At 44.1% G+C, this 17,213-nt stretch overlaps 1 protein-coding gene and 1 long non-coding RNA gene across 2 annotated transcripts in view; one reads left to right on the top strand and one right to left on the bottom strand.

The window, feature by feature from the left end:
* Positions 1 to 17,213, top strand: part of ABCA4 (ATP binding cassette subfamily A member 4) — a 129,551-nt gene that overhangs the window by 56,023 nt on the left and 56,315 nt on the right. Inside the window, exons 14-19 of the mRNA XM_072834577.1 lie at positions 1,731 to 1,953; positions 5,609 to 5,830; positions 7,647 to 7,851; positions 11,327 to 11,392; positions 14,057 to 14,146; positions 15,932 to 16,106. Coding sequence (XP_072690678.1) covers positions 1,731 to 1,953; positions 5,609 to 5,830; positions 7,647 to 7,851; positions 11,327 to 11,392; positions 14,057 to 14,146; positions 15,932 to 16,106 — 981 coding nt within the window. The remainder of the gene's footprint in view (positions 1 to 1,730; positions 1,954 to 5,608; positions 5,831 to 7,646; positions 7,852 to 11,326; positions 11,393 to 14,056; positions 14,147 to 15,931; positions 16,107 to 17,213) is intronic.
* The window catches only part of LOC140637984 (uncharacterized), a 22,855-nt gene extending 5,642 nt beyond the window's left edge, over positions 1 to 17,213 (bottom strand). The window contains exons 1-2 of the long non-coding RNA XR_012035096.1: positions 17,098 to 17,213; positions 475 to 543 (exon numbers count right to left, since the gene is read on the bottom strand). This is a non-coding gene — a long non-coding RNA (uncharacterized lncRNA). The remainder of the gene's footprint in view (positions 1 to 474; positions 544 to 17,097) is intronic.

Raw genomic sequence — 17,213 nt, 5'->3', positions numbered from 1 at the left:
CTCCAGGCAGGGCCCGACTGGCAAGTGAAGTGGCAGGGAGAAAAGAGTTGGTGTTGTGGGTAGAAAAGGGAAGGTGAAAATAAAAGCAAGGGAAGTGAGGTTGGGAAAGGGGACAAAGGCTTTTTAAGTTTCCACTACGTAGTATGTTTGGTATGTGGAAGAGTTCTGGTCAGAGTGTTTGCCCAATGATTGCCAAATCAGCAAATTAGGACTCTGCATTGCAAGTAGGTCTGGTTCCTAGGAGCCTCAGAATAATGCAGCTCCTTCCCTAATTAACATTCCCATGGTGCATGCTTAATGAGAAGGTAGAGGAATGTGTTGGATGAGCTGGAACCCTCCCTTCCTGCCCACCCCCAGGCTTGTGCATCTGTTGGCCAATAGCAAGCTAAGCAAGTAGCCTATTGTTTTCTGAACGCGAATTTGGGGGGTGATAGAGGGACAGAGAGGAAGAGAGAACAGAGTGGGCTCATTTACCATGGTGGATGTGGGCAGGAACACTCCCAGGACAGCAGCAGAGACCCAGACTGGCTTAGGATTCAGCTTCTAGAAAAAAACACATTGTGTCAGTGGGGTCCAGGAAGGAGAGAAACACTCACAGCCTGAAGAAAAGAAAAGTCAAATTGCCACCTGACAAATAGTAAGATAAAGTCCAATATGGGCACAGGAAACCCTCTCTCAACACATTAGTCCAATAGGATCTCCTTCCTCAGCTCTACAGGGACTAAAGAGGTAACAGTGGCTATTCTGCAGTCGGTTTTGTTTTAGACAATAGATGTCAATGGGACATAGAGTCAAGGGCAAAAACCCAGTTCCACATTTGGCAGGGTAGTGGGGTACACAATAAGGAGTCTGTGGCGAGTCTGGCCATTTAGAGTGGGAGAGCTCTCTGGTGGCAGATCCCAGAGTGCAGGCTTTAGGAATTTCTAGTTCTTTCTTTAGGACCATCTTGAGAACCCTACCACATTGGAATTGGCCCTTCCTGTGACAACCAGCAGTTTTCACTACATCATAATCCCAAGGGCTTTACTAGCACATCAAGCACAGGGAAAATATGTGTAGTTTGCAATAAAGTAATTCCAGAATATCAAATCTATCTTGCTTGCTAGAATGAATATCCATGGAATTACTCTACTGGTACATGGCAGGTAGAGTAGTTGCTACTGGATCACTGATTGATCGTTGGGTCAATTGCCTTCTGAAAGTGCCACATTGAATAATTATTCTGTACCTCTTCCTGCATAACTGCAGTTTGATCCCCTGGGACAGATAGTGCTAAGGTGGCTGACACCCTTGGGGAGCCCAGCTATTGGTCTTACCACCAATATCAGTTGCTTTTATTGGTAGTTCACCTTCTTGGACTTCACTGTCAGTTAGCATGTATCTATTCCAGTCACAACCACATCATCAAGTTTGTAGTTCTTTCCCATGAGATCTTACAAAAAGGTCCACACTGTATAGCATACATAGTACAATTTTATTTTACACATATAACTTGTAGAACATTCATCTGAGCTAACCAAAAAGCTACCATCTTGCTCTAAGGAAAATGTAATCCTTCAGGGAAAGGTGTAATGTATTAAAAGATTCAAGCCTGTTAATGCCCAGGGGGGATTTTTCTGCCTTCCCCTCCATCTGGGCTTTGTTCTCAACACATCCAATCAACAAACATTTACTCTACCTCCACCAGATACAGGGCATTCTACTTTTCTGCTTCTCTCCTCTTGCTTCAGTTTTATGATCATCCTGAACCGCTGTTTCCCTATCTTCATGGTGCTGGCCTGGATCTACTCTGTCTCCATGACTGTAAAGAGCATCGTCTTGGAGAAGGAGTTGAGACTGAAGGAAACCTTGAAAAATCAGGGTGTCTCCAATGCAGTGATTTGGTGTACCTGGTTCCTGGACAGCTTTTCTATCATGTCAATGAGCATCTTCCTTCTGACCATATTTATCATGGTAAGCCAGATGGAGAAATCCCAGAAAATCTTGAATAGTTTTGTACCTCCCAGCTCTCCTCCTACTAATGAACTCATGCCTGCAGTCATCTGGTCACCAAGGATAGCCTGATATGTAACTACCCAGCCATTTCAGCTGCCCAGTCATTTCAGCCAAGATGGAAAAGACTAGTGTCTCCCCAAGGAGCCCCAGTATCATAGTGTGTCCCCCATTCCCACTTCCTGCCCAGTGACCCACAGTCTACATAGATTATCTAGCCCCATTCCATGGACTATATGGAGAAGCTACTGTTAGGAGAGCCCAACACAGAATGACTATATGTGCAAAGGGTTCTCTCTTTCAGACACGGAAGAAATGAGTACAAAGAGTGTTTTCCTGGGATTACTGTCTCAACCAGAAGCTGGGGTTAGAATGTGAGGAGCCTTTGCATTGTATTAGGAGAGCAGACCTAGACTGTTTATTAATTACCATCAGGGTCACACCATTCATGGCTTGACTGTAGGATATTCTGCAGCCCAAAAAGTCTCCAAGACATTTTGAAGGATGGGACTTAGAGTCTGTCCTTTCTCAGCAATAGAGTTTTTACAGCTGCCAGCAACATGCATAGGTCCATCCTCTGCAAACTTGCAGCTCCCTCACAAGCTAGACTTGGAAATAAAACATTATTTCATAATATATTCTTTTCCTCCATTTTTAGTTCCTCCACAGATTCTCTTTTGTACTTGTTAGATGATAAGTTTCAGGGATCCCTGGGTGGCGCAGCGGTTTGGCGCCTGCCTTTGGCCCAGGGCGCGATCCTGGAGACCCGGGATCGAATCCCGCGTCGGGCTCCCGGTGCATGGAGCCTGCTTCTCCCTCTGCCTGTGTCTCTGCCTCTCTCTCTCTCTCTCTCTCTCTCTCTGTGACTATCCTAAATTAAAAAAAAAAAAAAAATAGATGATAAGTTTCATAAATTTGGGTAGTTTTTTATATTTATCTGGCAGGATTTCATATAAACTTCAGACTTTAGACCTTGCAGGCTCCTGCTATGATGCTATCAAGCTTGTTTTATCTTTCTACCGGTCATATTAAGTGCCCCTCTATACTAAGCAATGTGTGTGCTGAACCATAAACTCTGGCTAAGTGTGTCCTATCCCATGCTGGACCATACTGATGTCAACCTGATCCAAGAATGTTCCATCACATATTCTGTCCACCCAGCAAATACTCAGTTAAACCAAATCCTACCCTTTCTTTTTGCAGTAAAATGTATGATTCTGAAGGGTTTTGTTTTCAACCTTAGTCAAATCCTGTGCTACAGCCCTATCAAAACCAGTGCTGATGTAGAGGTCATCCTGTTCAAGGGACCTAGCTCTAAATTTGTGGCTTTAAATTTGCAGGATCCGGGCAGCCCAGGTGGCTCAGCAGTTTGGCACCGCCTTTGGCCCAGAGCCTGATCCTGGAGACCTGGGATCGAGTCCCGCATCAGGCTCCCTGCATGGAGCCTGCCTATCCCTCTGCCTGTGTCTCTGCCTCTCTCTCTCATGAATAAATAAATAAAATCTGGGCAGCCCGGGTGGCTCAGTGGTTTAGCGCTGCCTTCAGCCCAGGGCCTGATCCTGGAGACGCGGGATCGAGTCCCATGTCAGGTTCCCTGCATGGAGCCTGCTTCTCCCTCTGGCTGTGTCTCTGCCTCTCTCTCTCTTTCTCTGTCTCTCATGAATAAATAAATAAAATATTTTAAAAATATATATATATAAATAAAATCTAAAAATTAATTAATTAATTAATTAATTAATTTGCAGGAAACTTGAGCTCAACAAAGATGATCCTTTTCTTCTAGTGGTCCCTTGTTCCTTCTCAACCTTCAGTCTGCCCCTTTTCCCATTTCCAAGACGTTTTATGTCCTCTGAATTAAAGGAGTCAAAATGCACAAGTGTCTGACTTGTCATATATGTCTGACATATATGATATCTTGCAATGTCTGGTAAGTGACATTGAGATCTACCTTCCTAAGAATGGGCATTAAGACTTCAAAGCTTTTAGGACGTGAGATAAAGAAATGTTCACTAAGAGTTTCTTGCACAAAGGGGTTTCTCCTTGTGGGAACCAGATCATTGTTCCAATGATGACGGAAACAGAATTTTGCACACCAAAATAAGATTCCTTAGAATGACACTCCCATCTTTGCCTTGTCCTTCCTTCCCACCTCAACTATGCAGGAAAGAAGCTGGAAGCTGGGACAATGGGAAGGTTCCAGTTATTCAAACTATTAGGAACAGAAAAGAAAAGTGGTCATTAGAGGAAGCCAAGGTCTGTGAGGCTCTTGGGTCAGCCCAGTGACTTTCATCTCTGCTTGAGTCGATGAAAGATTGTATGGGCCTAGAAGCTTGTCAGACTTTGCTTTGAGCTGGGAAAAGAAATTTATTTATCTTAAAGTTCTTTTAGCCATAACCATATGTTCAGCCATGGAGTTGATTTTACTGAGCTGTGTGATTAAGGAAAAGGAGTGAGCCTTCCATAGTGATGTGGAGAGCTCTTTGACACATAGGAGCTCCGAATCCCAATTTTGATTTTCATTTAGAGTTCCTTGGAGTTTGGTTGTAATTAAACCTAGCCCTCTTCCACCTTCCTTTGCCATTTGTTTTATCCTATTTTTCAATCTGTTCTGTTGGTGCCTGGCAAGCACAAGAGTGTGAATGAGGGAGAAATGGTAGCAATAGCAGACAAGTGGCACATTCATTCCTCTCAGTTCTTGCACACCCATGATAGATATCACTCATTTCTCTCATTTCTATTAAGAAACCAGTCCTTCAGGGCACCACGAACAATTGATCAGAACCCATTCAAGAGATGAACCTATTTGTACCTTTATGTTCTTAAGAGAAGAGCAAGATGCTCTATATGTATTTGGAGTTCTGTGCAAAGGATGAAATTCCTCATAGGAGGTCTGTAGTAAAGGAGAAGCAAGAAGGCCTAATAAATTTGAACATCTCAGTTTATCCTATAATGGAAGTGGGCAGCAGCTCACTTAATAAAAATTGCTAATTTGGGCCTATTTTCTACATAGCCAAACTGATTGATCCACTTTGGCTGTGTAGAAATACTGAGTATTTCCCTGGGTTCTGTGCATTTGTACAATACTGATGAAGAGGGAGGATTAATCCACTTCCAAGTGATGTGAATTAATTACTGATATGTTCACCAGTGTGAGTGGTAAATCTCAGAATACAAGTACACATGATTGAGTCAGCAGGCCAGGCCCCAAGCAAAATATTACAGTTTGTTGGGGAGTCTCCTGCCTCCTTTTTTTGTCCCTCATCTACTCAGTGTATCTTGGAGCTGTATGCTCTAAGATCTTCCTCCCTTGCTCTAGGCTTATTTCTCCCTTCTGACCAAGGATTTGCTTACTTAATACATAATGATTTCTTGTACTGATAGGCAGCCTAATGTGTTGTCCTCCCAGGGAGAATGGCACTCCATGGATTAGAAGAATTCAATGGCATTGAATCTCAAATGTAGATTTTGGGTACGAATGAGAGATGGTAAGAGAAATCACTGTGGAGTAAAGGGCTTCTGAAGGCCCAGAATCTCAGCACAGAGATCACCCCCAAAGAGAGATGGTTCCCTGGACAGGGATAGAAAGTATTGACTCAGATGGCCTCTTTGGTTTCAGCATGGAAGGATCCTGCATTACAGCAACCCGTTCATCCTCTTCCTGTTCCTGTTGGCTTTCTCCACGGCTACGATCATGCAGTGCTTCCTGCTCAGCACCTTCTTCTCCAGAGCCAGCCTGGCAGCAGCCTGCAGTGGCGTCATCTACTTCACCCTCTACCTGCCACACATTCTCTGCTTTGCCTGGCAGGACCGGATGACGGCTGATCTCAAGATGGCTGTGGTGAGGGATCTTGGGCTCACCCCTAATATACAAAACATTTTGGCCAACGCATCTGTAGTAGTCCTGGAAAACTGGACTGCCCTTTGTGGGGATCCACTTTGCCTTTTGGGTCAAAGGGACATAAGTTGTAAAGGCACAGGGCAAAAGTTGTGTCAGTCTTCATCTTGAGCTATGCAGCAGCAGTCCCTCCTTATCAAACCTGCCTGATAAGTCTGTCCTGGGATGCAACCAAAAACCAGTTCAACTCACAGGTCCTTTGTATTTCCACAAGAGGAGAAGAGCCCAGCTCATTTCACTCACTTTTCTTTTTGCAACATGTGAGAAGATTCAGAAGGGGAGAGTTTACTCCCTAACTGTTCTGCCCAGAAAGATGTTTCCATTCATGAAAAGCATTTGTTTCTCTCCATAAAAAACTTGAATTTGAGTAGCTTATACAAGGGCTTTTATCATGTTCAACTACTGCATGTAGAAATGAACCAGTTAAGAGCCAAGCCCTCTTGTCAGGAGAGGACTCTAGAAATTGGCTTTGATTGCTTAAGAAACAGATCTCTTAGTTCACAATCCCCAAACTAACAGCACTTTTTTAACCAATTTCAAATGGGCCATTTCCACCCTCTCATTAACCAGGCTTCCGGGTTCTCTAGAGTGCAGCTTTACTTGTCCTCCAGAACTTCCCTCCATAGTTTTCTATGCAATGGAGTCAAGAAAGGACCACCACCTGCCTCTTACTGGGGAAAGATCTAAGTTGTTCTGATAACTCACACTTATTTGGCTACAGAACTTCCAGGGTATCTGCCTTTTGTCTCATGTTAAATTAATTGCTGCTATTTATAGCACCTAGTTTTCTAAATTGATCACAATGGGCTAGTATCAAAATATCCTCATGGTCTAGTAGAGCTGGGCTGTCTTGGTATACTAGGTAGACATCAGTATTTGAGACCGCAGCCAACTTCATGGGTGTGTGGATCCACCAAGAAGCTATAGGTCTGGCAGTGCATGGACCAAGGCTGAGTTGAGATTTTTAAAATGGTTTTTGTGAACATACAGCTGGAGAATCTCTTCCTTCTAGAGAGAGACAGTTTGAACCCCACCCTGGGTCCTACAAACTCCAGAGAGGCCTCTGAGCAGAGGAAATGAGACCAGCCCATTCCTCTGTAGTGCTCTGTGGTTTCTGCCATGCCAGCGACCACCTGTGGGGACTTGGCTGGGGACCTTCCTCTTCGACTTCCTTTTGCACACCACCTATTTAGTTGACTTGTTCTCTCTACAGAGAACCCAAGGAAATGATTGTCCTGTTCTGGAGAGGAGAAAAGGTGATAGCAGTGGAATCTGAGGTTCTTCTGGCCTCACTGACAGACCTCAGGAACCATCCCTTGCCTGGCCCCCAAGACTGTTCTAGGACACTGATGATTTTGTGGAACTTCCTAATGGGATTCACACAAAGCAGCCCAAGTTATCTTTGTTCTAGCAAGAACTGTGTGATCTCAAGAAAGAGGTAGGAGGAAGGGAGAGAAGTAGGAAGGTGAACCTGAAGACCTGTAGTTCTTTGGTGTGTTGTGCTTTGTGCTGTTTGTCTTTCTATTACACAACTATATTCCACTGAACAGGTGACATGTGGCTCAGTGAGTGTAATGTCAGGTCCCTGAGGCATTTCCACATTCCCTTTCTGTAGGAAAACTGTCTTACCCCTCCCTGGGTTATCCTTATACCTGGACACAAGCTGGACCACCCTTTTGGCCCTTGTGGGCATCTGGGTGCTGTTGGATGGGGTAAAAGACCTCTGTTCATCTTGTGTGCCCCTTTTGCCTCACTGCAGAGCCTGTTGTCCCCTGTGGCATTTGGGTTTGGCACTGAGTACCTGGCTCGCTTTGAGGAGCAAGGCCTGGGACTACAGTGGAGCAATATCGGAAAGAGTCCCATGGAAGGGGACGAATTCAGTTTCCTGATGTCCATGAAGATGATGCTCCTTGATGCTGCTCTGTATGGCCTGCTTGCCTGGTACCTTGACCAGGTGTTTCCAGGTAAGGGTCAACTTCCATAAGGTAAAGATATTGATATTGGGTTTTTCAGATCCCCTGCCCTCACCCACCCTTCATCTAGTTTAAATCTTATCCTAAGTTCTTTCAATTAGGGCCCTTAGAGCCAGCATTTGAAACTTAAACTTAAGTCAAAAATCCATCAGTGAATACTGTTGGCTCTACTTTAGAAACAGATCTAGAATTCTGATCCCTTGTCACCACCTCTACCCCTACCTTCCCAGTCTAAGCCTCATTACATAATCATTGTCTACCAGTCCATTTTCCCCACTGTATTCAGAGATCCTTTCAGAATCTGCGTCAGAGGATGTCAACCTTCTGTTCACATCTCTCCAGTGGCTTTTCCTCCTGTTCAGAGTAAAATCCAGTGTCCCAGTCCTGGCCAATGTGATGCTTCATTATTAATACCCAACTATCTTCCTTGTTTCCTGTCCTTGCCTCCTCCCTCATGTTCTCTGTTCCAGCCACATCTGCCTCCTTACTGACTGACTGTTCTTTAATACACTAAGTACATTTCCTTCTCAGGACTTTTGAACCTGCTATTCTCACTGCCTGGAGCAGGTTTCTACACCCCCTCCCCCACCATGTCTGCAGGCTTACTTCCTCACTTTTGTTCAGATGTATGTTCAGATGTCACTTCATCACTGGGATCTTTCCAGATTGAAAATATCTAAATATCTATCCCTATATAAATCACATTCCTTCAGTGCTTCTGTCCCCTTTATCCAACTTTATTTTTGAGACATCACTATCTGACATGATGTATCTTCACATGTTTGTTTATTGACTCTCTACCCTTAGTAGAATATGGGTCCGTGAGAGCAGGCCCAGAGTCTGTTTTGTTCAATGTTACAGGCTCAATACCATACATAATGCCTGATTTTTTGAGGACATTGAATAAATACCTGATTAACCTGCAGTATGGAAAAGCAACTTCTGAATCAAAATTGGTTGTTTGCACAGTTTCATATTTGCTTTGTAGAAATCAGATTTTCCCTCAAATTAGTATTTTTTAGTAGCTAGAGTAGTTCCACTTCCATTCGAGTGGGCTCCAGGTCAACCAACAGTTACCTTGTGCCAGGCTTTCAGTGCTGTGGCCAAAAGTAGACAGGGGAGAGTGAGGCTGGGCCCATCCCTGGGGCGGGAGGAATTCACATCATCTTGGGGCAGCCTGTGTTGGGAGAAATACGTAGGCAGCAGCCTTGGAATAGGAGAAAGATTATAAAGCTGAGCCAGGAGGCCTGGGTTTGGATCCTAGCTGTGTGATTATATTAGTTTCCTAGGGCTGCCATAACAAAGCACTACAAACTGGGTAGCTTAAAACAACAAATTTTTTTTGTCTCACAGCTCTGGAGGCTAGAAATAGAAAATCAAGGTGTTGGCAGGGCCATGCTCCTCTGAAATCTGCAGGGGAAGGAGCCTTCCCTGCCTCTTCCAGCTTCTGATGGTTTTTCAACAACAATCTCTGTCTTCACACAGTGTTCTCCCTGTGTGTGTGTCTGTCTTTACCCAGCCGTCTTCTAAGGACACCAGATATATTGGATTAGGCTCCCATCTAGTCCTTTGTGACTTAATCTGAACTAAGCACATTACCAGTAACTATTTCCAAACAAAGCCAAGTCATAGGCCTCTGTTTTTTCCTGATATCAAATGTGTTGTTTTTTCCCAAAATCGAGTATTTCTCTAATACTAGCCAGGTGTCAAACAAGTCAGTTCTGACAGTAACTACCCAGAATTAGCACAGACCCCACAAACAGATTCAGTCCTACAAGATTGTTCCCACTTCAGATGCAGCCACAAATGCAATGCCCAGGCTACCCACTTTTGTCCACCTGACTACAAATTCAGGAGTTCTCACAACTATCCCCCACCCTCCAGTCTCAATTAATTCACTAGAATGACTTAACAGAACTCAGGGAAGTAGTCTACTTACAATTACAGTTTTTAATAAAGAATATAGCTCAGGAGCAGCCAAATGGAAGAGATTCATAAGGGGAGGGTCAGGAGGGGTAGTGCATGGAGCTTCCATACTCTCTCCATGTGCACTACCCTCCCAGCACCTGGATGTGCTCAGCAACATGGAAACTCTCTGAATCTCCTTGAAGAGTTTTTATAACTCAATCTCCAGCCCCCTTCCCCTCCCTCAAGATAGAGAGTGGGGCTGAAAGTTTCCATCCTCTTTTCCCAGGCCAGGGCCTCCTGGTGACCAGCCCCATTCTGAAGCTATCTAGGGGCCCTACCCTGAGTCGCCTTATTAGCATAAACTCAGGTGTGGTTGAGAAAGGGGCTCCACTCATTAAAAGACATTCCTGTTGCTCAGGAAATTCCAGGGGTTTTACAAACTCTGTGCTGGGAACTGGGGACAAGCCCAAGTATTATTTTGTATTCTACCGTGGACCTCAACACATCTTTTTGAGAGGGTGGCAGTGCTCAATTCAACCCATAACAGTGACTTTGAGCAATACATTTGACCTTGCTCTGCCTTAACTTTTCTACTTACTGCGCCACTAGAAGGAGATCTAATAAGTGAAAGTTAGTTGGATTGAAAATGAAATTTGTCCATAACTCAAGAGCTTTATTTTAGCCAAGCTAAAGCTTTATTTTGTCCAATAACTATATCCTGAGCAGCACCTATATGTTAGGGTCAGCACTAGTTTTGGGGAGAAAAGGGATGGAAAAGACAGACCCAAACCTGCCCTTAAAGGGCTGACAGTCTAGCAGCCATAGAACATGGGATAATATTAAATAAGCAAAGGTAATGTTCTCAAAAAATTAACATTTTATAGGGAGCAAAGTCTCCTAAGAGAGCTGACTAGAAATTTGGGAGTCTTTTCCTTGGAATCCAGTAGAATGGGCTGGTTAAGATCAGTGGTTTAGAACCAGATTGCCCATATTGGAATTCCCACACCTCTGTTTAATTAGCTGTGACCTTGGACAGATGATTCAAACTCAACGTGCCTCTGCCTCTGTTTCCTTATCCACAAGAATACCAGAACCTATCTCTTGAGGACACCAGAACCTATCCCTTTAGTCCTCTCTGTTGAGTCCTCTCTCAACGAGAGGACTAAATTTTTAACACATGGAAAGTGCTTACAATAATGCCCGATGTAGAAAGAACATCTGACAAATGTTAGTGACTATCATCATTATTTTTATTATTGTCTGGTAATTTTTAAGAAAGGGCATGATTGAGTTCTTTAATAAAACGTTTTCTTGGAAAATCATTTTCAACCATCAGTGTTAGTGTTGCTGGTTCTAGCCCAAAAAAGTGACCTTTTGAATTAAAACAATTTGGAAGGAGTAGTCTTTGTGGTAGCCTGTGGATAGCTGTGTAATGCTTATGAACTTTGAATATCTAGAGCTATACTTTGAGGTTCAGATAGATAAATTCTCGATTTTACAGAGCTGTGGTAAGGTAGGACTACTAAGGCTTTTTCTCTTATTTACCTGTCATTTCTAGGGAACTATGGAACCCCTCTTCCTTGGTACTTCCTTCTACAAGAGTCCTACTGGCTTGGTGGTGAAGGTGAGTTATTTAAAATTTTTTAATTAAAAATAACTCCTCTCTCTGCACTTCCTCTCCCCCCAAAAAAACCCTTAGCATTTGAAACTAGCTTCTTTGGCTACATCCTGGACTTGTGTGGGCTACTTACATTAAGTGTGTGTTCCTGATTAGCTGCCACTTGGGGCTCTGCCACTGGTGCAGCCTCATAGCTTCCGGGAACCCACCTTCTGCGGTAGCTGAGCCAGGGTGAATGGCTGAGCATTAATAAAGCCTTGTGTCCTATATAACTCTCGCCCAGGGGATTAAATTGCCCTAGTAAAAAAAGGCAAAACCACTTTAGGGTGCAAATGACTTTTTGCAACCCCTCAATTTAAAGCAAAGAGATTCACAGAATAATGAAAGAAACTATGCACTGGTCTTTTGCCGCCTCTCCTGCCTTTTTACTTCTTTCCAAAAAACAAATCAATTCTCTCTCCTAAGGGAAAGGCCCATCCAGAGGCTGCGGCAGAGCTATGATCTTCAAGGCAAACACTCCTAGACTCTTCTAAAATTCATCTCACTTGTGATTGAAGAAGAGAGCTAAGGGGCATTTGCCCAGAATGCATCTTAGATAAAATTTACCTTTCCTGCTAGACAAGACAGGAGGCCCAGGGAGAGTTCTAGAAGTTCCGTAGGCTCTTTTGAGAGGTATGGGAAGGCAAGAATTCCTGACCTGAGAGCTGGGGACGTCGTTGGAGCTGGGAGTTTCTGGAAGCAAAGGAAATACTTTCCAATCTGTTTGCTACTTACCTACCTGCACGTTCCTTTGTATTTTGGGGCCTGAGCCAGGATTTATCATTTAAGCACTCAGATAGATATTTGTTTTCTCTAGGGCGTTAGCCTAGGGCCTTTAAAAGGCTTGGGCAGTTGTTTTGTTTTGTTTTGTTTTTATGGTTCAAACAAACAGGAATTCAACAGCTCAGTATTTTTCCATTATGTTGGTCTGTCTGTCTTGTCTATGGACTTTTACATTTCAACTATAATAAGGTTATAATCCATTATAAATGAGGATTTTCATCACAAGAATGTGTTGTTGGACTATTTCTAATTTCAGTGAATATCAGGACTTGTGGGCATTTTTTCCCCTCGACAGTTTCAGCAGATAATCTGCCTCTCAAAAAAGAAATTCTTAAAACAAATGCTCCTTCAAAAATGAATCACCTATATTTTTGCTAACAGAAGCCGAATATTTTTCACCTGCCTCACAGTCTAGACTGAAATAGATTCCTAAATCTCTAAAATCAGAAAAGAGGGGTGCCTGGGTGGCTCAGTCCGTTAAGCATCCAGCTCTTGGTTTTGGCTCAAGTCTTTGTCTCAGTGTCATGGGATGGAGCCCCTTGTTCGCACATGCTCACTCGCACACACTCTTTCTCTCAAAAATAAATAAAATCGGAAGAGTTGAGTTTCCCCACCTACCCCACCCCTCACAAATGAAGAAATGGAGCCCAAGAGGATCAGTGTCTTGCCCTTGTTCCTGCTGGTCACTTGGGACAAAGTCTGAAACTTTCCTGGCAAGGAACTCACTCAATGACTAAACTATATAGAAGAATATTTCCCCCTGCTATTTTGTTACATGTTAGTGCAGTAGGAGAGCTAGTAAAGTGATCAAAGGAATTGTGGGCAGTACAGTTGAAAATCCTTCAGGAAGCAGAAACAGAAGTGCTAAAGGTGGCAGGTCCCTGACCACGAGGCCCATTACTTACTGCTCCACCTACAGTCTGTAGATCTACGGAGGGCAGCCAGGAGTGTTGGAGGCTCTGGTTGGTTGCTGCATTAAAAAACTCCTCCTGCCCACATCTGTGCTCTTGAGCCAGAGCCTTTAGATGTTTGACGACAGTTTCCTCCTCCCCCTGCTTTCCTCTCCGGCTGGCTTGCTCTTCTGCTTCTCTTCCCCTTCCAGGATATCCTTTTAAACCAAATTCCAAGTTTGCACACACACACACACACACACACACACACAAGCTTCTGTGTGTGTGTGTGTGTGCGTGTATGCAGATGTGTAAGAGTATGTGTATATGCATCAGTGTGAGAATGTATGTGTTTATGCCACACCTCACAATTTATATAAGCCTCAACCAGGCTCAACTCTGGTGTTGGTCCCAAAAGACTTGAATACCCATAAAAATGCTCAGGTAAATTATTTCTCCATCTGTAATTTAAGCTGGCTATCCATCATATCACCTTGAACAAGCTTTTTTCAAGGTTCACTATGGCTTTGACATGTGTTTGATTAGAGTGAGAAGTACCATTGGTGAGGTAAAGAAAACTAACTCATTGCAAGTTGAGTCCTGGTTTTGTGAATATTTTTTAAAACCTTAATTTCTGACATTGTGGGTGCTTGCTGGCAGGTTAAGAGGATGAGGTGAAATACCTGTTATAAAACTCCATCTGGGCTCAGCAAGGGTTAATAAGCCACAGCCAGGAGGCACTGGCGGTCATTTTCAGAACTTTACAGGCCCACAGGTCAGTGGCCGGCAGAGCCATGCTCAGGGCTGATCCCTGGGAATGCTGACTTGGTCTTCTGAGGGAACTGGGTTTTCCAGCTGTGGTAGGAAATTCTGGCAGCCTGTCCTTCTCCCCTCCTTTTCCTGCCTTTACTGATTGTTAGCTCCCACCAGGAGTAACCATGGCTTCTGGTTGATGCAGGGTGTTCAACCAGAGAAGAAAGAGCCCTGGAAAAGACGGAACCCATAACAGAGGAAATGGAGGATCCAGAACACCCAGAAGGAATAAATGGTAAAAACCTCAATAAAGAATGCAGAGCAGAGGCAAGGAGAAGGTGCAGGGTACCATAAAAGGATGGAGCAATACACTTCATGACAGCGGTTCCATGGACGGACCCCAGAAAACCGACTCTGTTGACAGGGGTTAAGCCTGATAGCTTCTCAAGGGCTGAGCTGCACGTGTGTGGCATGAATGGTCCAGCCAGACATTAACGCATATTTCCTGGAGAAAGCAAATCCCAAGTATGTGGTGTGTTTGTGCCCTTGTTAGGCAAGTCCCGAGTGAGTTGCACAAATGTGCTGACTTCCGAGGATTTAGCAAGAACAATAACTTGGGTCACTGGGACTTAAAGCGGATATGAGCTATAAGGAAAGACAAAAATAAATGCTTCTGTGCACAGGAGGAAGGAGTCTAGTGGAACTGACTACACTTCATTTGTGGTTTACAAATCTACAAGCCCATTCATTCAAACCATCAAAAGCCTTTCCTGACCATGGAAGTTACCTAATAATTCCTGAATAAATGGATTAGGGTTGCAAGTGTTCCCTGTCTTTGCTTTCCTTGCCTTCATTAGACCAGTTCTGTACTTCTCCCCATGGTCTCATCCCCTAGGTATATGTACTTCTCTGTGAATGCTAAAATGCTCTTGCTATCCTCACCTTGGGTCAGAGAAGGAACATGGCCTCTGGACTTTGCCCACCACCACATAAGAGGGTCCAGTCTCCAGGCCTCTGGCCCAGCCCAGGTTGCCATTTCACAAAGCTGAGGTCAGTGATCTCTGGCTCCTCAGAGAGCTGATGTTCAGTTAAACAGTGCTTCTGGGAAGGCCCACCTCCCAGAGTGGAATTTCTGGCAAGGCCAAATCAGGGGGCTGGGGCTGGCTCTCATCTTAGTTATAGAAGATACTGGAAGTATCATCCATAGGAGAAGTATCAAGATGTTGTTTTGCATGGGAGTCAATGCTCAGAACTCCAATGTTAATAAATTAAGTGGTGCTGTACAGGGTGAACTAAAGCATAGAGGGACTGGAGGTCTAGAGAAGTGGAAAACACGGTAAGGAGGGTCTGCACTGGAAGGGTGTGGAAGTGGATGAGTGGAGGGGTGGAGTTTGAGGGGCAGTGATGAGGAAGAGTGGACCATCCTACCCAGTAACTGACAAACTCTGAAGTTCTAAGGAGTAAGAAGTCTGTTTTAGGCAAGATTAACACAAAAGCTCGAGCCAAGGTGACCAGAAGAAGGGCAGTTACAGGAGTGGACATGGGAGAGTCTGAGGGAAAGTTATGTTTTGGGAGGAAGATAAGAAGCCTGAGTCACTATGAAGCCCATGAGGAAATGCTCCATGGCCTGTTGGAAATGACAGCCTGGGCTGAAGATTGAACTTCGGGCTAACTCTCCCTGTATATAGTGAGTGCACTCTGGGTTCAAATTCCAGCTCTGTCGTTCATGAGCTGTGTGACCTTGATTGGATATTTGCTGTCTCTGTGCCTTGGGTTTCCCCATCTATAAAAATGGGCATAACAACATCTATCTCCATGGAGCTGTTATAAAGGTAAAATGAAAAAAAAAAATAAAGGTAAAATGAGGTAATCCATATACAGCACTTAAACAATGCCTGGCACATAGTAACTACTCAATAAATATTAGGTACTATTATTACCATTATTATTTTGTAGTCATCCTTACAAAGGTCACAGCTAATGCCATGGGGGCAAAAGACATAGTCTGAGGAGTGAGCCTTGAAGAATGTGTTCAATAGAGCATTATACATACATCATGTTCATTTTTTTTTCCTCCAAGACGCCTTCTTTGAACGTGAACTTCCAGGCTTGGTTCCTGGGGTATGTGTGAAAAATCTGGTGAAGATTTTTGAGCCCTACAGCAGACCAGCTGTGGACCGTCTTAACATTACCTTCTACGAGAACCAGATTACTGCATTCCTTGGTCACAACGGAGCAGGGAAAACCACTACTTTGTGAGTTTTCAGGCAACAGCCTGTATTGCTCTTCTAACCACTCATTTTCTGGCTCTCTTCTGCCCCATTAGCTGTAGTCTTTTCTTTCCCATTGAGTATTAGTGACAACAGTGTACCATGTACTTGTGTCCTGAGGATGTGTAAAGCACACTGCAGTATTCAAAGCTCATTCATATTCATTGTTTTATTTGATCCTCACAACAAGTGGAAGAGGGCGGTGAAATAAGTTTATGGTCCCCTTTCTGTGCTGGGGAAGTGTACATCTAGAGATCGAAGTGACTTTCTGGGGTCACCAACTTGTAATGGTCCAGTGAGGACAAGAGCCAGATCTTTTCAGTTGACTGGTCTCTGACACCGTGAGCCTGTTTTCCCATCCTCAAGCTCTCCAGTATTACTACCATCAATAATGGTGCTAAAGTCATGGCTATCATCATCACATGACCTTGGTCCATAGAATACTACTTATTTTCAAAGGGGTTTCCTTTTCCTATCTGTTTTGTAGAAAGTAAAAAGGGTATGGTCCCTAGCGGGACCTTTGGGGTAACCACTTGGTGATTGAAGGTAAAGTTCAGGGAAGGTGCAAGTTCTGCATAGAAAGGTCAGGAAGCTCCCCTCGCTTTTCTAAGGGAGCAGAGCGCCACCTGCTGAGAAGGAGAAAGGGGCTAGCTAAAGTTTCCCAAGGAGCGTCAGAGGGCAGGCCTCTCAAGGGGCAGGGAAGCCATGTGATACCCGGTCTTCAAGTCCTATGACCTCTTACAGAGCCCCAGGAAGGAACAGCAGTATACACCCTACGTTGGAATGTTCTCTGAGGGCGGTTCAGTGTGAATGGAATGTGGGGCCAGTGCCATTATATTTGGTTCTGTTTCCCTCTAGTGGTTGATCAACAGAGATTTCAGCTTCTATGTACAAATTCAGATAACCTGAGATTATATCTGAACTCAGGGACAGAGCTGGCTGGCCCAGACAGTACTAAGTCCAACTGATTGCTCACCTTGTTAACTAATATGGTCAGAGAGTCCAGAGCACCATCCACGACCTCAGGGTTTCTCAAGGCAAACACATTACTTCATCAACTGCTGAAATGCAATTTCCCCTGGGGGTTGAAAC

This window comes from Canis lupus, chromosome 8 (genome assembly GCF_048164855.1).
Source record: "Canis lupus baileyi chromosome 8, mCanLup2.hap1, whole genome shotgun sequence".
Lineage (NCBI taxonomy): Eukaryota > Metazoa > Chordata > Mammalia > Carnivora > Canidae > Canis > Canis lupus.
The sequence above is the reverse complement of the archived record's forward strand: the minus strand, read 5'-3'. Positions and strand labels throughout refer to the sequence as shown.